This window comes from Phaethon aethereus, assembly GCF_964289735.1.
Source record: "Phaethon aethereus genome assembly, chromosome: 9".
NCBI lineage: Eukaryota > Metazoa > Chordata > Aves > Phaethontiformes > Phaethontidae > Phaethon > Phaethon aethereus.
The window spans coordinates 5,477,853-5,502,465 of NC_138585.1; the positions used below are offsets into that span (position 1 = coordinate 5,477,853).

The 24,613-nt window shown below is 39.5% G+C and overlaps 1 protein-coding gene across 1 annotated transcript in view; it reads right to left on the reverse strand.

The window, feature by feature from the left end:
- Nucleotides 1–24,613, reverse strand: part of LOC309407978 (glypican-5-like) — a gene marked incomplete at both ends in the record, with an annotated part of 392,803 nt that overhangs the window by 244,871 nt on the left and 123,319 nt on the right. Inside the window, 3 exons of the mRNA XM_082003668.1 lie at nucleotides 4,346–4,471; nucleotides 6,238–6,297; nucleotides 11,002–11,132. Coding sequence (XP_081859794.1) covers nucleotides 4,346–4,471; nucleotides 6,238–6,297; nucleotides 11,002–11,132 — 317 coding nt within the window. The remainder of the gene's footprint in view (nucleotides 1–4,345; nucleotides 4,472–6,237; nucleotides 6,298–11,001; nucleotides 11,133–24,613) is intronic.

The following is a 24,613-nucleotide window of genomic DNA, read 5'->3' on the forward strand; positions in this document are numbered from 1 at the left end:
TTGTCTTAGACAAAGAGACTTTGATGTGGCACCTTGTATCTGCTCAGATAGTCATTTTTACAACTTGCTCTTCTATGAGCTGAATTTGCTCATGAATTCATCCATTTTTTTTAAACATCCAAACATCCCGAGGCAAGAAGTTTCACAGCTTAACCAGAAGTTTAGCAAAGGAATATCTACTTTGGTTTTCAAGCTGTCACTTATTAATTTAAGAAGATGTCCCTTGTTCTTGTAATGAAAGAGACGGTGAACAACAAATCTCTATTCAGCATCTCCACAACACAGATGATTCTTATAGGCCACTGTCATATTCTCCTTCTATCTTTTCTGTATCAGGCTGCAGCGCCTGCCATCCCACATACAGGACCCATTTCATGCACTTGATCCTACTCCTTGTTACTCCCTCTGTACATTTGCAGTTATGCTCCATCTTTCTGAGCCTAGGGGACAGCAGAACTGCAGATGCCATGTGCCTGGAGCAGCAAAAGCCACCTCAGTGCACACCATTCTGTACATAACATTTGGATTGTTCTTCTCATGTGAATCACCTTTCATTTGCCCACGCTGATTTTCATATGCCATTTTATTGCCTAGTCATTCCACATCACCAGTTCCTCCCACAATTAACCACAGGTGACACTTGTCTTTTGTACCCAGGATAACTCAGGATCATCAGCACATGCTGCCACCTCAGTATTAAGTCCCCTTCACAGGTCTTTTATGACAGATGAACAGCACGGGTTCCAGCACAAATCCCCATGCACTGCCACTGGTGACCTCTTTCTACTGTAACTTATGACCACCTATTACCTACCCTTAAGTTTCATCGCTACCAGCCTTTTGTGAAGGACCTTATCAAATACATATCAGAAATCCAAGCAAACTATAGCATTCTACCCTGTTCACACGCTTATTATCTCCTCCTAAAGACTCTCAATATGTTGATTCCTTTCCATAAGTATCATATTCATCTGCTTATAGCTTTTACAGATTTTACTGTCACATACCAAGTTTATCAGCCACATCTTTCTGAAATCCTTATTTTGATAACTATACAATAATGGCTTCAGATTTCACATCCTTCCATCATCTGCTATTGGAGCAATCTTAAAGAAAATACATTATCACAATGAGTAATTCAACCATTTAACTCTTCAGTCCTTCCAGAGTTCTTAGGCAAATGGTGTCTGGTCCTGGCAGTGCATAATGATTCATGGTATCAACTTCTCCTGCAATCTCTTCTGCTGACATGGTATTGGGAGAGCCATCTGGCAGATGGAACGAAAGGTTCCAGCACAGAAATTTCTCCAAGCTTGCTTCATTTTGCAAAATATTTTTCCAGTTTTTCTGCTCTGGCCTCATCTTCTCTGAGCACCCTTTTTATACTCAGACCATTTGTTAGCCTCACAGACTCTTTCTTATGTGAAGTCTTGTTCCAGGAACAAGTTGCTCAAAAGAGTAAGACAGTACTCCTGGTGTAAGTATTTGTAATGTCTCCAAAAGCCCTGAACTGACACTAGAGGATTCCTAGTAAAGTCACGTTTTGCTGTTCATCAGAAGAGCAACACAGAAGCATATCCTCAAACTGGTGGAAACAACCTGTCTCTTTTTATAATGTATTTACTGGCAGCACAAGCTTTTTTGCCCACTCGTGCATTGATTTAAACATGATAAAACCCAAACCAGAGAATTTTAATAAAATAAAAAGTACCATGAGAATCCTATTTATCAGATCCTCTGACAGATCTCAAGTGCCCTCTCTACTAATTGAACGCACAACCTCCATTTCTGAGTAATAATTTCATATTGTTTCAGGCCAAATTTGTGTGTCAAATTTAAAGGTTGAGTTTGTTTTTCCCTAAAGAGCTTGAATGCCAATTAGCATGCAGCATAAATATCGCTCAGCTTTCAAATAGCATTATGAAATGCAAGAAGCATCAAGGAAACAGGAACCGCAGCTTTTGCCAGTTCCACAGCCTGAGTAACCTTAAACTCAGGTTCACAAGAGATCCATCAGATTAATTGGGGAGATCTATTTTCTCATACAGAGTTAAGAAAAAGGCTCTATTTTGAGTTCAGAGCTGTTTACTACTGCTGATATTTAATCCTCTGGTCTCCTGGGAAAGGAGAAAGAGCAAAGACAAATGCATCTTCAGGCATCACCAGGACAGGTTTATGTCTCATGTGGGAAGAACTGGTGACAAGTCCACTCTATAAAACAGATGATGAAAGGAGTAAAATTTGCCAGCAAGCAGGCACCATGTTTGTGCTCCTGTATAGCATTGCTGGCAGAACAGCTTGCCCGGAAAGTCTCCTCCTTTTAAGGGAATCAATACTGTGACAGAACTGAAAAATATATACATATAGCTGTTTGATTAAACAAGGGAATTTAAACTTTTGTTTTCTAATTTGCCCATTTAATAGGTTACCTACAAACATACACTTCAGGCTTTGGTGGTGGGTTTTTTTGGTGGATGTCATTGTTGGGGTGTAGGTGGTGGTTGGCTTTTTTTCTTCCTCCCCCTTGTTTTTGCTTTTTAATTCAAATATGAAGGGTCTCATTAGTCTTTTCCCTGCCACTTTTCCCAGCTTCCTACCCTTCTAAGACCTGAAACTTTTCCACATGTCTCCAGCTCTGGGAAAGTTACAGACTGGCAATGGAAAAAAACAACAGCTTTCCCTTTCATGCCTTTCAAAAACATGTATATCAGCAATTTAAGTGGCTTGCCTTTTTTTTTTTTTAAAAAAAAATAAAATAAGATAAAAATTAAACCTAAGCTTTGCTTTAATTTTCTGTTCAGAGAATTGTTATAGCAAAAGTTTTTCCTGCTTTTGCTTTTCTTGTTCTTCTTTTGGCCAGAAAGCTGTTTGCTTTAAAAGTTAACTGTGTATCCAGCAACATGTTACCAGCAAAAGGGATTCTGAAATGGAAATACTGATATTCTCCCCACTTCCTCTCTGTTACTTTTACAGTAAAAACTTCAATCATTATTACAATCACTATACATTAATATTTAGAATACTGCATTGTTGCCAAAATCTTCAAATGTGCTTCTGTAATTAATTTGTAATGCCAGCATACATCAAAATATTGAACTTCAGCATTATCTTTGAATGTGTTAGACATACTTATCTCTGAATATCTCAGACATAATTAAGCTGAAGTTATTTACAGATAAGAAATCCAAGCAGAGCAGTGTGGGAGTCAGAACTCCCTTTAATGAAACAGCCTATAATTGTAACATCTCTCTCTGTTCCACATTGGAATTATTCCATCTTTTCCTACAAAACAACTTTCAATCATGAAAACTGTTTTAAAGCAAGAAAACAGAATGCTAGAAGTTTTAAGAACTGCTACAGACCACAAAATATACTTCAAAAAGTAACATCATGAAAGCCAACACAATCCCATGGAATGTTTCTGTTTTGACAAAAAGACATTTTTGGAAAACATGCACTGGCACACTTCCAACCAGATCTCACTGCAAAAACTGATGCATACTTTGACAGTGATAGTAACAGATGTAGTTGTATTCTGAATCCCTCTTTCTCCTCAGGGCAATGTTGCCTCATTTTATGCAGAGTAAGAGAAATGACAGCAAAAAGTTTAGCTCATGGAGAGTGCAAGTGTATTTTCCAGTTTGGATTCTAAAGGGCGATGGGAAAAGCTGTGATAAAATACAGAGCGGGAAAAAAAATTAGCTGACAAACTAGAAAGATCTTTCACCCTACAGAGCTTCTAGCTGCTCCATCCTCATGGAACAGTGCATTTATAGTTACTTGATAAGAATTCCTGCAGAACATGCTCTGGTAAGGATGCTGGGCAATTCCAAAAACAGTTGTTACTCAAAGTGCTATGTCAGAAACTTTGAAAAGAAATGGCAGGGAAATCCTTTAAAAGCATAATGGTCTGATCACTATTTTTCTGACACCTTTGCAGGAAGAGCTACATATTTTGTAATTATGGCCAAACATGATGTTCAGCTCTGCACTAATGAGCCTATAAACAGGAGACTGGAAGGGACCTCCAGTCAGTCACGGAGGTACTGCTTGCTAACTGAGCTTTAGAGGGTAAGATCTCTCTACAGAGAGCTGTATGTCTATAGTGAAAGAAACAAACTCTTCAAAGCAGCCCTTCAAGGAAGTTTTCCTCTATATTTAATACAGATACCTAAAACAGCATTACTGACCTATTTTAGCAAAACCCTCGCTCAATTAAGCATTGAGTTCACTCTGAAGGAGACAGTTGATGATGACTACAATATCTCAGAATGTTTCTGAACCATCAGAAGAATATGAAGTCACCTTTTTCACCATTAGGGAAAACTTTTACTCCTAACTTTACCTTTCGACAACATCTTCTCCATTCCAACAGGTTGAGCTGTCCCTCATCACCAGGTCTCCATCACACAGCCTTTCTGCTATGGAGGCATAAAAGGTTCGGGATCGCTTCATGTAATTGATGAACTCTCTGTAACATAGGAAGAACATATTTAACAACAGAACAGTTCACTTATGGTTTAAGACCCCTGTCAACTTACCCCTCCAAAAGATTTAAGAGTTTAGAACCCTTACAGTAATTGTGTCACCCAAGTTGATGAATTTCTATTTCTAGTGTATTTCTACTCCTATGCATCATCCAGCCTTACTTAGTCTTACGTTAACACCTCTCACACAAAATTTGAAAAAAGTCTATACCTACTGTCTCTCTATAAACAGATTTAAAAAATAATGAGAAAACATCATCATTAAAAAAGTGGGCTTCTTCTCTGTTACTGGAAGTGAATCTCTCTCCTTTTCTTGCACATGTGACATGAAAGCACACTGTCAACAACCTCCTGGGTAGAAAAGGCTTCCTAAAGCTAACATCCTATCACAAAGCCTGCAATAGGCTGTAAGTACCCCACATGTGCAACAACAGCACAGAAAGTCATCTCCTTGAGATGTGGTGGGGACAATTCCTCCCCATCATCACTATCCACATCAACTTAGTAGAAAGAAATTTCTCTCTCATTATGTCTGGCAGCTCACAGCTGTTAAGAGGCTGTGCCTGCTACTTTGGCAAATAACCAAAACTACTGGCCAGTACAAACAGCCCATTTCTGATCATGTGTGTATGGAAAAATGCCTTGTGGGCAAGCTGCTGCCTCTTTTATAATTTGATTATACCTACAATATCTATCTGGCTGAGGTAGCCATACAGATAAACGGTAAGGAGTGTTTGGTATAAGATGTTAAAGATATCGAGAATAAGATGTGGGACACAAGAACTGAGCTAAAGCTATCACAGAGCTATCTGCTTGTCTCAGATTGGGAAGGCCAAAGGACTCTTTCTGGTTTATAATGTTGCTGGCTGGCAGGCTGTAAGGGGACACTGTGCTGAAGAAGTGCCTGGGGATGCAGCTGGATGGAGCTTGGCACAAAAACAGTCAGGATTTATTATTGAGAGCAACAGATGCTTTAAACAATATCAAAGCCCACTGCTAGGTATCTAGCCCTACAAGGTTTAGGCAGTGGTCATCTCTCCCCACAGCTGTCTTTATGCTTTCACAAAAGCATTTAACCATCCCATTTATCTCATGTGTGATGAAATCCTGCTCTAGACAAATTAGTCATCACACGGTCCTAAGGAACTAACAATGCAGGAAAGCTGTCATTTTAAGAAAAGAAAAAAGCAGGAATTTGGGGGCTTATGGCAAAGCATTTGGTATTTCTACCTCTTGACCATGAACTTATGAATATGAGCTCTACGTATTTATACAGGAACGTTAGGCTCAGACAAAAGGCCACCTACCTGCTAAAACAGCCTAAGAGTATCAATTATGAAAGGTGATACAGATGCTAAAGGTTTTATGGGTTCTAAAATGGAGTTTTCTTTCAAGGCGGAAAAGAGCACCCTTTTCAGAGTCTACAGCTTGTCTTACTCTGCCCACTCCAAGAGGCTTAAAATCCTTTGCATTTTCAGCAGAACAGGGCTCTGACATTTCAAAGTAGTATCTTAGCAAATCCAAAATTCTGTGTCCAACTCTTAAACTTAACAAATGAAAATATTTATGTTTCATCAGTATAAAGCTAAACACACTAGGGTAGAAAACGTACAGTTTCCCAGCAACCCACAGTATAAAAGCAGTAATCAAAAGTATGCCAATTCCCAGATTACAGACGAAACAGCAGCTTACAAAGGAGATGAGCTAAGAGTAGAGAAAACAAAGTACGTCATCTTGTTTTCGTTCTTACCGAGAGATTTTTTTCAAACTTCTTGATTTGTCATTCTTTGAAGCTTTCAGAGGCAGAGAACTGGAATAGGCCGGGGAGAATAAGCATCAATCAGGAGAGGTTGGGGAGGAGGGGAGAAGCAGGAATTCAGGCAAATGAGGATAAGAAATGAGAAACAAAAGAGAAAAGTAAAAATTATTTAAAAGAAAGGTCATCAAGCACATGCATAGGATAATGTAAGAAAACAAATAAGGAGGAAAATTGTCATGAGATTTTTCCAAAGTATAGATGCAATTAAAAATATCAATGCAATACTTCAAAAAATATAGCCGAGAGCGTTTCTCCCAATCGTTTTCAAATAAGAGCACAATTAAAAATGCAGCACACAGCAAAAAGCTGAAAATAAATTCAGCGGTACTTAAATTAACTGTAACTGATACCAAATGGAAGAACTGTAAATGTGTGAGGCTATCCAAGAAAACAATGGCAAACAGTTTAGAATGAGCACCATGGGAAGGGGAATACAAACGAGCAGTGTTCATTTTCTGGTACAATGAGCAATTTTCTGTCTGTTAATAAGTAATGTGAATACAGATATTTTTTGCTGTTCATTTCTGGTCAGATTGTACCACTGAAAAAAAGACCAGCTTTGCAAAACAGGAGAGACAGGCTCTAAGGTTGTATTGGAGGAAAAACTGTAGAAATAACCCTGGTAGGTATTTAGTACAAATGCATTTTATGGCATGGATATTCCAAGGTCCCTTAGTTAACATTAAACATTGTGTTTAACATTAGCATCATGAAGCAATTTTCCACTTACATGATTTGATACCACATTCTGCTCTTTCTTACATCCATACTCTCAAGTACAAAGTAACAGCAACAGCTGGAGCAATGCATGCCTGCAGACAGGTCCAATCCAGTTAACTTACTGGAGAGAGTAAGCACCACCTTCAGCAGCTCTGAGGACACCCAGACGATGGTGGCTTTGCCATTGTACTTTCTGGGAGCTTATGGCAGGGGTGGCCACAGGAGAGGGCAGACCTGCACTGATCATCAGGTGAGTGTCACCTACCATCACTGAAGCAGTGATTCCAACACAGCCAGTCAAAAAAGGAAATGAAAATCTGCAACCGGGAAAATCTGGACCTGCTGAAACTTCTGTCTTCAGTCAATCAGAAAGGTTTGATTCAGTATAAAGCTAAACAGTAAGTTAATTTGCATCTGGCATTAATAATCTATTTTGTACTAACACTTCAATACTCAAAATTTTAATAAAATTATGTGTTGCCTGACTCAATAGTTAATTTTAAACAAAATAGATGCCATCGACTTCAAACATCCCCAAAGAAACTCAAAGTTGTTTATTTTAAGATGTACGAAAGATCGGTAAGTTCACAGTATAACAAAGAAAACCCAGAAATTATCATTTCAAAGCCTGTCTCCTCCAATTACGACCTAGTATCACATTATAGTTCTTTGTTAAATATAACATTTTTATATACAGATCTGTAACCAGTCTATGTTTAGTGGTTTGAACTAGCAGACATGCTAGAAGGCAGGTATTCAACTTTGCTAGGAGTCCAGACCCTGACCAGAACAGTACTTTGTGCTGAACTCTGTGATAACAATCCAATTTACTAATTGAGATTCTGTACGTGCCATGTACTTTCCCTGTACCATCATATGGTTTCCATTTTCTTGTCATCTCTACTACATGTTCTAGTAACCTCCATATTAAAAAAATGACTACAGCAGCAATCCTGCCAGTTTCAGTTAATCCTGGAATATTATTGTGTAATTAAAAAATGATACTAATAAACAAATCTATGCTCTTCAGCTTAATCAGAGAAAAACGTTTCCTACAAGACCATGCAACATTTATTCAAGTTCCAGTTTCTTACACTATTATCCCTGACACATAGTGTTACATAACAAAAAATATGCAGGAATGGAATGCAGGGGAAAATAAAGATGGGAAGTCTCCCAGGAACCCATGAGAGCAAGAGGAGCAGAAAAGGGTTCAACTTCCATAAAAGAGGATCCAATTGCTACATGACTTCAGGACCATGCAGGACCACGCTGTGCAGAGCAGCAGAGGGTGGGAAGGACTGCCTCCAGCCAGACTCAAAAAACACACACCCAGAAGAAAGACCAGTCAGGCAAAGGGACACAATCTTAACGGTCCCACTTTTCAACTGCATGAGCAGCCTTGGCTCTACTGAGAAGCTGAAACCAGAGGTTCTCAAACTCCTTGGAAAAGGAGCTTAATTTTTTAACTGGCCTTGCAAAGATGTAATACCTTTGGAGCAAACATACATACGTAGGTATAAGCCGTTCAGCACTAGGTCTTTTAAGGGCATCTCTAAGCAGGTACTGCAGAAGAGATGAGAGGCCACTTTATTGTGGTTTCTACTACAGATGTGCTAACCAGACTGGTTCTTTTCTTTAAGCTTGGGAATATTTTTACACATTAAGGGAATGAGCTATGGCTTTTCTGTTTACTTGGGGAATGCTGGCTCATCCCTCTTTTTTTTTTTCCTTTTTTCTTGTTAGAATAACTAAAAGGCAGGAGTCATGTTCCATACTCGCCTTGAATTAAGGCTCACTTACAGGGATGTCTACTACACAGACCAACAGAATCAGTCAGGCCAATTCCCTGTGTGACCCTGCACCTAAACTGACAGACAGCTGACATTATTGCTCTTCATTTTTTAAATGGCCAGAAGGAATGTCACCAAAAAAGATTCATGTAATCGCTGTCATAATCTAGTTCCCCTGTAGCAGTTATCTGTCACTCTAAGTGCATTTTACACAATCCACTGCAGGAATGATTCCACCCACCCATTATAAAATTTTATTACCTAAAATTGCATTTTATTGATATCATCTGTGATTAAATAACAGATTATGAACAACACAGTGATGTAGCCAATCACTGTGTGTTTCACTATCTACTGTCTCACAATCATTTCCAAGAAGCAAAGTATAAGCTTCATACCATGTGTTTTATAGGAAGTTATGGAAAACTTAAAAATATTTTCCACTTCTTACTAATTATGGCATGGCTCCATCATTCATTTTTGGTGCATAGGCTCTCCGCAATACCTATCAACACTTATTTCAGTAATGTTTTATATTAATTATCTAAGGAGGACCTCAGTTTAGATTTTTTGATAAATTACTTTTCAGTGTGCAGACCAATTTTGGGAAACTGTCTAATTTATGGTATATTAGTTTTAACATATTTTCTTTTCCATCTACAGGTCTTACATTTTTAAAAAGTCAATATCCAAATAACTCTAGATGGTTGGGAAGGGGAGGGAGCAGATCCTCAGGTGAAGAACAACTGCTTGCCATTAAAGACATTAATTTGCAAATGTTTAAGAGGTTACCTGTTAATAGGTTGGTAATTCTGCCTTTTTGGTTACCAGCATATAAGTCCCAGTGAAGTCAATGAGTTATACAGAAGATGGCCTACGGCACTGTGTTTTTAAAAGCATATTTTGTTAATTGTACTACAACTGTTCTTTTGATTATTACTGCTGAATTTATTAATTTAATTTCCCTAATGCTATTTCACTGATTTGCATGGTAAAAATTGATTATCTCCAAGCAGTAGCACGAACTGTTGTGTTTTGGTTTTAAATTACAAAGGGATAAAAATATCACTATCCCTCAAAAAACGTAGCTTGCCGCTATTACTTTTATTTTTTAAAGCAGTGTTTCGGTTAAAACTGTTTCCTTCACGCAAGCTTAGATGAAAATTATAATAGAAATGGATAAAAACCTCATCTTCACAGCTCAAATGTCACAATCCAGGCTATGGAAATTTTAATATTGCTGTCTGTCATCCACCTATCCAACATAGAGATACACATGGACTCCCCAGGCAGATATCCCCAGATACCGTTCTCAGGTAGAGGTATAAGCCCAGCATGATTCCACTCATTTCATGAAGCCGTTCCAGATTAATACTGGTATTACAGAGAACAACATGTTAACCAGAAATACGTCACTGTGATTTTATGGTCAGTTAACTCTGACATCAACTCATGTATCATGAGCAGGATTGCAAAGACATCCTTCCCTCCCCACTTACAGTTTACAGAAAACCAATCCAGGAGCTACACAAGGGAAAGTGAACGAAAGACTAGGAGATCTGTGAGCAGGGATACTCATGCCAAGGCCATGTCTAGTGTCTCAGCTGGCACGCAGCTGAAGAACAGAAGCCAGGATGGACATAACAAGCTTAAACATAAATGCTTCTGTTCTTGGTTCATTATGTAACAAATCAAGAAGATTGCAAGGGATCTTATTACTCCTCCCCAGCCCTGTGAAATGAAGGACTGACTTTGTGTCAGGGCAATGAATCTTTCCTTTTCACCCCTTCCTTCTTCCCACCTCTGCGCCTGAATAAGCTCAAGTCCTTAAAGACCTGGGCAGTTGTATTTTAAGTATTTTTAAACTCATTTGTGGAAGTTACTCAGACTTTGTTGAGAAAAAGCTGTCATCATTTTCATGGAAAGTTTCTGGAAATAATGAACACCTTAGTGTTAAGTAATGACATCAAGTCTGGCCTTTTGTAAAAAACTTTTCTTGGAGACACCTGCAATGTAATATCGCAAGCACATCTGTGTAACTATCAGTGATGTCAATGGCTGGATGGCACACAGACAAGGTGACAGAACTGTGGTTCTGACCTAAACACTATGGTGCAAGGAGCCATTAACACAAACCGTGAGGCAGAGAGCTTATTTCAAAGCAACTATTGCTTAGGGTTACCTTCTTTTATTGTTCAGACTAGCGTGAGCCATCACGAATGTCTGGGTTTCAGTCGCTTCCTTCACTGGCACTATATTGTCTGATGAGAGGTTCCCTTCTTGTTGTTTGGGCTGTCCACATACTTTATCAACCTGTATGAAAGGAAGGGAAAGGAAAACCGGGTTTGAATGGAAAAACTGATTTACAATTGCCCAAAGGTCTGCTTGCTCGTTGTGGTCGGTGTTTACTGGAAGAGAATGTGTCTGAGGAAGAGAGAGAAAGGGTTCTTCTTTCCAGGACCTGGAAACTAGTTCCGTGCATAAGAATGACCAAATTACGAGGCGGCGCAAAGAACACTGCTAACAGAAAGCCAATAGTCATGGATTTGTCACTGGATACCTGGACTATGGCACACTTGTAAACAGGCTGAAATAGCAAGTGATGGAAGTGTTGCCAAACCAAACTTTTACTTAGAAACATACCTGGAGTTTGAAGCTACAGAGATTTTGGTGGAACATCTGCCCTGTATATAGAACGCTGAGCCTATTTGGTAGTTTGAATGGGCTTGTAGTGAGAAGACAACCGAGTCTTCCGATCTTTTACTAGACAATGTTCCCTTAAAACAAGGAAATGACAAAAGAATTCAGCACCAACAAATCACTGTCAATAGAGTCTTTTCTTGGACAAGACAGACTGAAAAGAGATTTTTAAGCCTTGGGAATCATCAGTGCCTTGGATCCTGGGTTCGGAACACTAAATACCGCTCAGCCACTTGCCTTTGTTGCCCTTCCTGAAGCCTCTCATAAGGGATTTAATATAAGACCAGGAGAAAGCAAACTTGTGTTTATCCTTTGTGCACTGTGGATCTGACATCGTTCCTGCATCCTGCCACATTTGTTTACTCTAACAGCTTTAAGTGACAATAGTAAGACAAACTTCTTCCCTTTCTAATCCACAAATAAGTAATCTGTAACGTTTTCACCTACACTTAAATCCTCAAGCAAACACAAAAAGACAATGAAAGAAATCCTACTGTGGGCATGGTACTACCAGACACCTTTATCACACAGAATCCATCATCCTGCACGGCACTAAATTTGGTATCCCTTCTTCAGTTTTCCTTTATAACCAGGGTGAGATGGATTCTTGCTGGTTTGTGCATTTTTCTGCATCTTTAAAACCCTTACTGAGTCACAACTGCCTATCTGCTGAGTATTTCAGACCACAGATGACTTCAAATATTTTCCCTGTCCCTTTGCACCACTATGTTGTATATGTCAATGCAAGAACAGGACAATTTTCTCTACCTTAGCCCAATTGCTCCAGGAAAACTACTGCTAAGATAAGATATTTTCCTCAGAAAAAACAGTCCAATCAAACATGAAAAGTTGAAAGTTGTATAGGCATGACATTTAACATCAACTTTAGTTGTATGAGCTACAGCCTGGTCCAGTAGAATATATTCTGAAGAACCTAAAACTGTAGCAACTGAATGTGAATGTACTGGATTAATCCTGAAATGCCTCCAGCAGTCAGAGCCGGAGCCAGCTGCCTCACTTAACACCAGGCACTGTGTATATTGATCCGGTCTCACCATGGACTAAAACAGCACTGCTTTAAAACACAACTTTGTGAAATAAAATATTCTATTTCAGTCCTTTCTAAACTTTTGAAAAGCAAAAAAAACCCCACTCTGTGCAAATGAAAATATAAAACAAAAATGCCTTTTGAACCCTTTGGAGCTGGACAGAGGGCTTAACACAGCTGGATCACATTCCTGCACAGGATGCTTTCTCTCCTGTGCCCCACGTTTCCCAGGTCTCCTACAGCATGCAGACCCAAATTCCCAGCATAGATTTCTGCAAAATCCATCTTAGATTACATCATGTCACTAAAGTTCATGTCTTCAAATTACATACACCTCAAATCTAGTCACTATGGATTTAAGGCAGTTTTAACCAACTAACAGCAGAGTGGTTTGGAAAAGCAATGTGGTTCTCATACACATAAGCAATGAAGAACTCAAAGTATTTTGTTTTTCCTGTGAAAAGTTTCAAAGAGATTTAGAGTCAACATTTTTGTTGGGAATCAATAGTTTAAGCATCCAAATGAAAATACTCACTTTGTTTTGATTTGTGTTTTTGATACCATGGAAATAAAACGACTCTTTAAACTGCAGAAGTTTCAGTATTTTCTATGCCAAACCTTAACCTTGGCATTTTCTTTTTAACCAGTAATAAGTTTCCTGCATATCACACAAACCACAGTATTTTAAGGAAAAAAATATTTCTCAGTGGAAAATTTTAACCAGCTCTATTCCATTAAAAAGTAATTCATTAAATGAAAGGGAAAATCACATTCACACTTTTTTGTCATGCAGGCCTTTTAAGTGCTTTTCTTCTCATTAATATGCTAAGAAATACTAGCAATGCCCCATAATTTCAACTACTACACAGACACTTTAATCTGAAGTGAGATTAACAAAATGGAAGATACAATAATGATATATTATTTGTAATAACAGTAGCTCTTAATGTCTCGGCTGAGATCAGGACTGTGTTTTACTGGCAAGAAAAAAAGATAGCACAAGGTAGTCCCTGTCAAACAGCATTTGACACTTAAAGGAACAAAAAGCGATGGGAAACCAGTGCAGAGGCACAAAGTGACTTGGCCAGTGTCACAGCAGGGGACCATGGCAGACCACAGCTCGTGCTGCATGCAGTCAATGCCCTGGCCCCCTTGTGCAGCTGCACCCAACAGTCCTCAACCCAGACCCAGCTCCCCAGCTGGTTCCCCTGGTGCTGCAGGGGCCTGGGCAGTTCCAGCAGGCCCAGGCTGGCAGCTCGTCAGCCCTCTTGTCTTCTCACCCCTTTCAGCATGAAGTTTCTTCGAGGTTAGTGTGGACTACCAGATGCTCTTCCTTCCCAGCCTCTTCAGGGCAGCAAGGATGGAGGATTTCACCCCACCACTGCTCTCACAGTGTGTATAGGTGGTTTGAAAACTTACGCCCATGAAGGTGGGAGTACCCTCCATCTTTGGATGCAAAAGCCAAACTCCCTCCCAAGATATTGTCTCCCGTGGATCTTAGTTATTCCTATTTGGCATATTCATTTCAGAGTTTAGATGTTTTAAACAGAAACCTGATTTTAACTCACATTTTTTCATGTGGACTATCTTTGACATCTCACTGAAACGTGTATCTTTCTGCAAAATCAGAAAAAAAGGATGAATTTTACTAGCTAATTTTGGCAGTCACAAAGTTGATGGCAAGGGTGAGAACACTCACATACAGAAAACCATCTTAAACTTCCAGCTAGGACATCTGTGAAAAATTAGTTAATGCTGTGTAAATTAAAAAGTATGAGGCATGCCATTAAAAAAAAAATGCTTTCTGGAACTGCAACATCTGGAATCCACTGCTACAAATTACCTGCCTGTTAACAATGGTAAGAACATGGAGGGTTTCCCTCCCATCCTAGGGGCACGAGAAAACTGCACTATCAGCTTAACTCAGAGCTTATGAATCAAGTCTCACCACCCAAAGGAAAACCAGTGCTACTAAAAATGGTGAATGGGTTTCTAAGGATTTATTTCCTTGTATGTGTAACTTACTGCTTCCAACCCATCTCTTAAACTGAAAGTGTAGACTAAGTTCTTTTTTTTATATATTTATTTTTAAACAGAAGCTAACATTCCTCTACTGACACTGGACATTAGAATTTGACACAATATAGAAAAAAAATCAAATATTGGTAAAGGCAAGAGAACTGTAAAGCCTTAGCTGAAAAGAGCTGGAGATACCTGTGACAAAACTTAACAAAAATTAGTAGAAGCAGAAAATCCATTGGTCTTTTCCTAAATTCAAATTTTAAGACTCAGAATAACCAGGAATCAACATAAAGAATGATTAAGCTCATTTATTTATTTTGATTTTTAAACTTAAAAATAAGCCTGCCAATCTTAAATTACAAACAGATAGAAAATCATCCCTCTTTAACAATAACACCACTAAGGTCATTCCTCTTGTCTCTCTGATGATATTTAATCAAGTCTGCCTTCTAAGAGAGAACACCTATAGCTGAAAACTAATATTCTTTGTACCTCATTATCTTCTGAATTATCAATAATGTTTCACAAGTTTATACACTTTTCTTTGGATTAAAGCTTTTTTTAACTTATTCACCAATGATTCTTCTTAAATATGTCTTTCTAAAAACCATAGCTACATTTCTTCTCCTGTGAACTTTCCTTTGTAATGAAATACAGAGTCACATATATAGATGGATTATTTGACCTCTTACTATTTGTTCTTTAAAAGAATTACTATTTACAATTACTGCAGAACTTTAACATAATGAATTGAAAAAATCTCATCTGAAATCTTTTGAACTCTTGCAGCTTGAGCAACCTTAAACATTGAGGTCATATTTAATATACCTAATATAATCAAACAAGGGGAAAATGTCATGCCCTTCCAGATACCGAGAGAATCTTATCTCTCTAAAGCAAGAGACCTTTTCACTAGTTCAGAACAGTAATTTTCTTTGATTTTGTAATAGGAAGCTTAGTATTTTAAAAATAGAAGATTTTTCTAGTGATAGGGCTTTGAGTTATTATTGAAATGCTGACACATTTTCCAGCAGATTTCTGCCCCCCCGCTCTGTAACTCAATTCGGCTCTGCGAAAACCCAGCACCCAGGTGAGCGCCTCTGACAATTTACACCCCACAGCCCAGATTCCCACAGCCCAGATTCCTGATGGCTGTGCAGGCGTCAGCTCAGTCATACCCCACACCATACATGCCACAAACGTATTTCAAATCAGACCTGGAGTTTGCTGGTTCCAGCTACCAAGTTTGAAGTGAGGGAAGGCAGAAACACTGAGTTACGGGGAAATGATATTTGAATTTTCAGACTTGCATGTTTACCATGAGATCTTATTTCCTTTGGGTCAGACATACCCTTATCACTTGATTACTGATGGCATAAGATACCAACAGATATCTTTCTTATAATTTTCTCTAAGCCATCGACTGAAGTTCATTATGTAAATACCAAATCCTCTCCTCTGGAGTGGCTGCCACTTATTACTACAGTATGGTTGCAAAATGCTCATTTCCAATGCTCAAAAGATGAGTGGGAGCACATTTGACAAAATGTAAGCCAGGGTTTATTGTTCAATAACCTTTGATTTTGCCTTCTTTTAAATATTCTCTCTCTCATGGAATATGTTACCTATTACAAATACAGCATTTTGCTCATAGCAAAGTTCAGCAATACATAAACAAACTGTGGGATTATTAGTTCATTTTCCTACAGTAATATGTTGCATTTCACTTGGGAGGGGAGCATTCTCTTCTCTCTCATCTTGAATCTATGGGACAGTTTAATGTAAATTTACTTCCTACAAATCTTCCGAGAATTGGCAGTTAGAGAAATTCACTGTTACTAGATACTAGACATTCCACCAAAGAGAGTGGCATTATGAATTCCTCAGGAGCAGAAAAACCTTCTGACAGAGTTGACACTTGCTTAGATATCAAAGAATCCAGCCATGGAATTTAAATCCATAAAAAATTATGCCTAGCTTTAATCAAGTGATTTGAATTAACTGTAATATTTCTAGATTCAGTTTTGAAATCAAGATACAAGTGTGCCAGAAATAAACAAATCCCTGTAAAAGGAACAGCTTGCATTTCTGAGGAAAAAAAATTATAGGCATAACCTGAAAAGTAATAGACAAGTACAAAGATATTGAGATACAGATCATCCTGGTATTTTTACAAAACATTGGGCTCCTGTTACTCTTAGGCAGATCTCAAAATCTTCCTCAAACAAAAAAAAAAATTCAACAGGAAAGTAGTCTTCTCTCAGCATGAATGCAGAAGTAATGGAACACTATTAAACATAGCTGATATGGATTAATTGATGATGATATCTTTGTTCAGTTCCCCAACTTAACCCCATCTATTTCAACGATCTTACATGCTTTGGTGTGCTACTGTTCTGCACCCAAAGCCGAGGAAACTCTGTCCCCTGTACAAGTGCACAGGGTTGAGGCACTTCAACACCCAAATTTGAGAGTATCTTCCTGCTTCTCCCTAAATGTGAGACAGTGTCACAGGTGCTAACATCAAAAGTGCCTCCTATCTCAGAAAGGTTTGGAAACAGTAACTATGAAAAATTTGGATGCCAGCTTGCAGAGTTCTGTGACAGCAACTTATAGTTTAAGACCCTCATGCTTTTTCCCTGGGGATTATGTCCCACACACAAAAAGGGAAAAAACTGCGTAAGGGCTATTTAGAGTCTCAAAGCTGGAACTTGAAATCAGTAAATCCAGAAAGCTCTAATAAATTCCCTAGATAGAAATGCAGGCTATAGAACTTTAGGCAGCCATTTCAAGGTCAAGGAAGGATTAAAGAAAAAGAGACCAGTTATACTTCAGCCATATAACAGAGTTGCCAGAGCAGCGTTTGCCCAGAACAGGAACAAAGCTGCCACACCAGTACAAAACAGGCAGGCAGATGCAAATCGCAAAGCTGAAGCGATTCCTAGGTCTTTTGACTGGAGAACATATATCCTTACAAAAGTTCAAATTGTAATGTCTTCCTTAAGCAAATGCCTGGTTATTGCCTCCTCTTTGATGAGCAGTAGCCCAAAAGATCTGAGAGGATCTCCCTAACTGCATGGTAGGTTCAACCAGTTACGAGTTGGACTAGTAGCATGTATGCAATCCTAAGCACCCCATTCCTAACTCAGAAATACATTGCCATTTTACAGGTGTACATATAAAGATAGGTGTATGGGGAAAAGTAGAATTAGTCAGTCATAGGGATTTTCAATATTGCAGGAGCAGGTTTCAAGCATATAGAATTTATAGAGAATAATTTACATGTCTGCAATCAACTTCCTCTTACACATTTCTAAGGGTCCAACCTGAGGTATTACAAGGCCAAGCAGTACTTCTGCATGCCCTTACAAAATGTGTTACTTAAAGACTCTGTTCATCTACTCAACAATTCATCTTTCTTCCTTTTTAACTAAGTAGGTCAAGTTTCCAGACTACCAGATATATTGAGAAACATGAACGTTCAGCAAAAGTGGAGTAGCAGTAGTATTCTGCAAGCAGCCCTGAAACTGGTTCTTGAAAAGAGAAAAGCGCTGTGTTAGGAGGTTTTGTACCTGCATCAATCAACACCGTCATTTTTTGTCGGTTCTGCCTGCGGCAGAAGAGACATCCTTTTAGGCATCGACACTGGGCACACACAGTGGTCAAATTCTGCAGCAGCTACACAAGTGAATCAAATTCTACAAGGTCTTCTCCCAAATTAAAAATGCAAATGATGAGTAACAAGAATTTAGGGTCTTATTCCACAAGATCCTTAAGAAAGATGGTTAGATAATCTGTTCTTAGCCAAGCAACGGGGCATGCCATGAAGCCTACACTGGAATGCACATGATGCAGGTTTTGTTCACAGTAGTTGAGGACTTCTGAAAAAAACATAAAATAAGGAAAAACTTCACAGATATTTCAAGAATTCTGTACAGCTTATATCTAACAAATTTTCACTGTAAATTACAATGATGTTCTTTTCTGCTCTCACTGGCTTTTAAAATTGCATACACTGGCCAGGACATCAAACTATCCACAGTTTAACTCTGCATGTAAAATCTTTTAAGCACATGTAAGTCAATAACTTTGTCTATTTTGTTAGGACTTTTTAAAAACATTTTTGTTCAAATTGTATATATACATTTACCCAGCTGAAAAGAGAAGTGGTAATCATTTATAAAACCAAAACAAAATACCAACAGCACCTGAGAGGTAATGACAGTCCCTCTCCTCCCCCAAAATACCCCCAAGATTCAGTACTAATCTTTCCTGACAGCCAGCCTTTGTTTGTTGTGACATTTGTCCTTAGATATTGACAACCTAGAAAGGTTAAGCTCAATTTTATAATTAATTACAATAATCTAGTATGGGAGGAAAATTCCATTGGGAATCAATCCAAGTGAGTCACTTTCAAAAGCTCTCAGAAAAATTAGGTAACTTTAAAGATAACATAAGAAAATAAATTAAAAGACTTTATTAAAAATTCCCTTTTATCACTTTTAAAATTAATTACAGTATATCAAAATTGTATTGCATGTTATGTGTTTATTATTTATTCGCATTCTTAAGGGAAAGCAATTATCAAAATATTACTGGAATTTCTTTTATCACAGCAAGCTTAAAATGTAACTAAGAAAAACCCTTCATAGTTTGTTCTTCAAAGGTTCAATAAGTACAAAAGTAGCAGAGAAGGGTCACACACATTACAAACACACATATAAAGGAAAACACACTCCTGTCCTTTTAGCACTTACCTATTACACAAGTGTTGCACGGACAAAACACCAAACTGCAGCAGTTATCACTGCAGACAGAAGTCCCTAGCACAGACTGGTAACCACTGCAATGGCAGTACCACGACCAACACCAGCTGGCCCTAGTGCCTGCTGCCGTCCCTCCCCAGCAGCAAGGGCTGGCACCACCCCACCTCTGCTGGCAGGACCCAATGCTGATATTCCTTAGCCCTCTGCAGTCAAAGCAGCCAAGCAGCACTATCAGGGTTCAGCTGAGCTAATAAGACTCATTTTGAGGTGATATTGTTAGAGAGAGCTCCACCACTGACTGCAATGAGGGCTGGCAACCTCTAGCAGCAGGGGACTGGCAAGCAGAAAGGATCATGTCCATGAGGCAGGCAGGTCACCAGTTGGCACAGGCAATTCTGGAAAAGAACATCTTTCCTTAGTCTTGGGTACAAGAAATCACAGAATCACTAGGTTGGAAAGGACCTTCAAGATCATCAAGTCCAACCATTAATCCAGCGCCACCATGTCCCCTAAACCATGTCCTGAAGCGCCACATCCACACGTTTTTTAAACACTTCCAGAGATGGCGACTCCACCACCTCCCTGGGCAGCCTGCTCCAATGCCTGACCACCCTCTCAGAGAAGAAATTTTTCCTAATATCCAATCTAAACCTCCCCTGGAGCAACTTGAGGCCATTTCCTCTTGTTCTATCACTAGTTAGTTGGGAGAAGAGACCAACACCCTCGTCGCCACAACTCCCTTTCAGGTAGTTGTAGAGAGCGATAAGGTCTCCCCTCAGCCTCCTCTTCTCCACACTAAACAACCCCAGTTGCTCCTCATAAGACTTGTGCTCCAGCCCCCTCACCAGCTTCGTTGCCCTTCTCTGGACACGCTCTAGCACCTCAGCATCCTTCTGAGGGAGGGGCCCAAAACTGAACACAGGATTCAAGGTGCTGCCTCACCAGTGCCGAGTACAGGGGCACAATCACTTCCCTACTCCTGCTGGCCACACTATTGCTGATACAGGCCAGGACACTGTTGGCCTTCTTGGCCACCTGGGCACACTGCCGGCTCATGTTCAGCCAGCTGTCAACCAGCACCCCCAGATCCCTTTCCGCCAGGCAGCTCTCCAGCCACTCCTCCCCAAGCCTGTAGCGTTGTAGGGGGTTGTTGTGGCCAAAGTGCAGGACCCTGCACTTAGCCTTATTAAACCTCATACAGTTGACCTCTGCCCATCAATCCAGCCTGTCCAGATCCCTCTGCAGAGCCCTCCTACCCTCCAGCACATCAACACTCCCACCCAACTTGGTGCCATCTGCAAACTTACTGAGGGAGCACTCAATTCCCTCATCCAGATCATCAATAAAGATATTGAACAAGACTGGTCCCAGAACCGAGCCCTGGGGAACACCGCTTGTGACCGGCCGCCAGCCGGATTTAACGCCGTTCACCACAACTCTCTGGGCTCGGCCATCCAGCCAGTTCCTCACCCAGTGAAGAGTAAACCTGTCTAAGCCACGAGCCGCCAGTTTCTCCAGGAGAATGCTGTGGGAGACGCTGTCAATGCTTTACTAAAGTCCAGGTAGACAACGTCCACAGCCTTTCCCTCATCCACTAGGCGGGTCACCTGGTCATAGAAGGAGATCAGGTTGGTCAAGCAGGACCTGCCTTTCATGAACCCATGCTGGCTGGGCCTGATCCCTTGGTTGTCCTGCACATGCCCTGTGAGCACTCTCAAGACCAACCGCTCCGTGATCTTCCCCGGTACAGAGGTCAGGCTGACAGGCCTGTAGTTCCCAGGATCCTCCTTCCGGCCTTTCTTGTAGATGGGCGTCACATTGGCAAGCCTCCAGTCTTCTGGGACCTCCCCTGTTAACCAGGACTGCTGATAGATGATGGAGAGTGGCTTGGCAAGCTCCTCCGCCAGCTCTCTCAGTACTCTTGGGTGGTACCTCCCTAGATATCTTTAGTCAAAAAATGAGCATGTAGCTCTTCAATTTGCTTTAACTCAGATTAGAAGATAGTCACATAAGGAGCTATAGATAAGCCATTTTTTTCTCAATTAACTTCAGCAATGTTGATCTGTATCTTACTTCTTGATGATACCCAAGAGCCCTCTGAGACAAGATCCGGACCCTTTTCACTAAATGTATTTAGTCTGATCACCACCCCAACATGGTTTTAGTGAGTTGCAGCTGCCCAGCAGCAGAATTCACAAGATGGTCCAGTGACCAAATTAATCAACATGAAGGGGAGGCTACTGAAAGAGGGACTGTTTCACCCTACACAGCATCTCCTTTTAGTATTGCCAAAGATGACTGAGTAGAACTGACCATTAGTCTGACCCAGCTGGAGTCTTATATTCCTCTATACATAGTTACTGCAATCATAATTACAACAGAATTGCAGGAATGATTTTGAAGAACTGGCCAAGTTGACTGCAAACACTCATTCTTATAAAAATTTGTAATTAATTACTAGGAACCTGAGCCAGATCTGATCCATAGATAACTTAGTCACATAGTTCTCTAAGCATGCAATTCAGCTTCTTTTTTTGACACATTTTCATAGGTGGGCATCGCCATTCAGGTATTTAGGCACAAGCCGACAACCAAAACAACCATCCTAGCAGGCCTTTTGGTATACTCCTTCTAAACACAGCTTTCAGCTGAAGTGTTTTGTCTCCAGACTTTACATAATGCAAACAGAATTGTTTCTTAGTCGTTTTGATGTGGCTGGCATTATGCAGTATAAACAAAAGAAAGCAATGAACAGTAACACAGAAGATGATTCATTTTTGCTTACTCCATGACTTACACTGATTTGGTATCTTTATTACATTAATCAGATATCTAATTTTGCAAATAAACTACATAACTGTTTGTGTTACAGGCTCTCAGATAATTTGAACTGCTTCTCAAAAACATTGTGTATTCTGTGTAGGTGCCTCTTCCTCCACACGGTGCTTGAAAGCAGGGTTGCAAGAGCTGGGGACAAGCCCCAGGGTGGTGAAAGGGACAGGCAGAATGTCCACACAGAAGAAGGGACATCAGGCTCACAGGCTTTACAGCTCCTGGTCAAAATCTCCCCCTTCTCTACAGGTAGATATATCCTAAGAACCAAGTTTCAGGAAAATAAATGGAGGAAACATTCCCTAAGTAAAAAGGTTTACTCCAAATCTCTCTGAGAAAAACTGCTTCCACTATTTTAAACTGGCATCTGAGTATGTTCGGGCAGGGGGGATTTACAGGGAAGAGAGCATCCCTATTAGGGCTGGCTAATGTTGCAAATGTGATCCAGATTTTAAGATACAAGAGATACATTTAAGAGCACTGATATATCTACCCTGAAAACATTTGCCAAAGTGGTAATCAAGAGCTGAAAAACACCAATTTTCAACAAATTTTTTAAATCCTTCTAAGCTTTTTTTCTGTTCATCATTACTACAACCATTTAGTTGGATAGGCAAAATGCCTGAACTTCCTCTTCCAAAAGACATTATGAAAGTGACCTAATACAAATACAAGGAAGTCAGATGGCCATTATACTTTCACATTGTCATATTAGCTGAAATACTGTAAGTTTATGTAATTGCTAAACAAACATGTCAATAACAACAACAAGACATCCAAAGAACATCAGGGTGACCTTCTGTTTTGTATATAATGGGAATGTAATAATTAGAAAAGACTAGTAAACACATTCAATTCTTTTTTATAGAAGATACACAATTTCAGTTATGATTTGCTGACAGTTGCTGTCAAAATCAACTTGGTTTTGTGTGCCTTTTTTTCCTGAACACAAGTAAGTAATTTTAGATGACACTGGAGACCTGAGTAATTATTCAAGACCTGTAGCAATAGTATGTAGCATAATTATCAGGGGCAGCAGCAGCCACCCTTGTTTAAAGCACTTGTACAACATTTTTCACATTGAGACAAGTACGTTACGTTTATAAGCAAATTCTAAGACATCTCCCCTGTCTCCTAAAGAAATCACTTTCATGCAATAGTGATGTGTTGCTTATAGTGGGTACCAAAAAAGCTGTTTTCTCCCTTCACCTTAGGACCTCAGGCAGATGTTAGTAAGAGTTTTACCAAAGAGGACTGGGAGCCTGCACAGAGTGCAAAACCCTAGCTTCTGCTGGGAGCCTGAATCATCACATCTATTGGGACAGGCTTTTGGATTCTAAAAATGTGTGGCAGGCAGACTCCGACCTTGTATACTTGGTGAAAGGAAGGATGCTTCAAGGATTTACCACAGCAATTGATTAATGTAGATCTATTTAGGACTATTGAATCATTAATTTCATTTTACTAGTTGAGCAGTCCTGCAGTTGAAACTAGATGAAGATACTGAATCTTCAAGTTTAAGTCTAGTCTACAGATCAGACCTTTAATATCGTACCTTTGAATTTCATCAAGACAGAGATCTTCCTAGCAAGACATTAAGCACCACTTATTTGCTAGTATATGCATCCTGTTTTCAACTTAAGCATCAAGGGCCAATTGAAAAAGGCAACAGTCTCAAGAAAGCACTGTCTTAAACTGTCTGCTCTCTGCAGAAATCATTTTGACTATGCTCAGATCCATGCTTTGTTAAAACAAAAGCAACAGAAGGATCCACTTTAAAGCATTCTATCTAGCCAAGACATCTTGCCATTATTTCTTAGTCTAGAAACCATTTCCTCACTGATGGCACACTGAAATACCCGAGATCCATTCTTGTCTGACCCATTTCTGATTATGTTCTGCAACAAGACCAACAAAAAAATAGCCTTTCTTTTGGTTTGAAATTTCTGACTTTGTATTAAATATGAGAGAAATAATCCTAGAAAATACGAAGGAAATCAGGCAGGATGTTTTCAAGCTGGAGGGTAGTCAAAACATTTTTACTTTTAAAAACACATCATAACATTCTAAAAGGAGACTTATTTTGAATTAAGTCTTACTCAAAGATTGACAAACTCAAGCAGGGACATCAGGCATAGTCAAGACTGAGTTACACAGTCACTTCAATAAACTGTGACTGTGTCCATTTAACAAAAACTAATCACCTTTTGCTGGTAACTGACTGGATATGAGTTACCAGCTCTGACAACATGCTAAATTAGTGTTAGCAATGCTGTCAAGAATCACGCTTTATCAACCATGCAGTAAAACAGCACATTACGTACCACATCACATAAAAGCAGCACTGCGGACATGTGTGGAGCTTTAAAACCCACTGAGTGCATGCAGAAAGCTGACAGAAAATAGGCATTCTCAGAACAGAACCT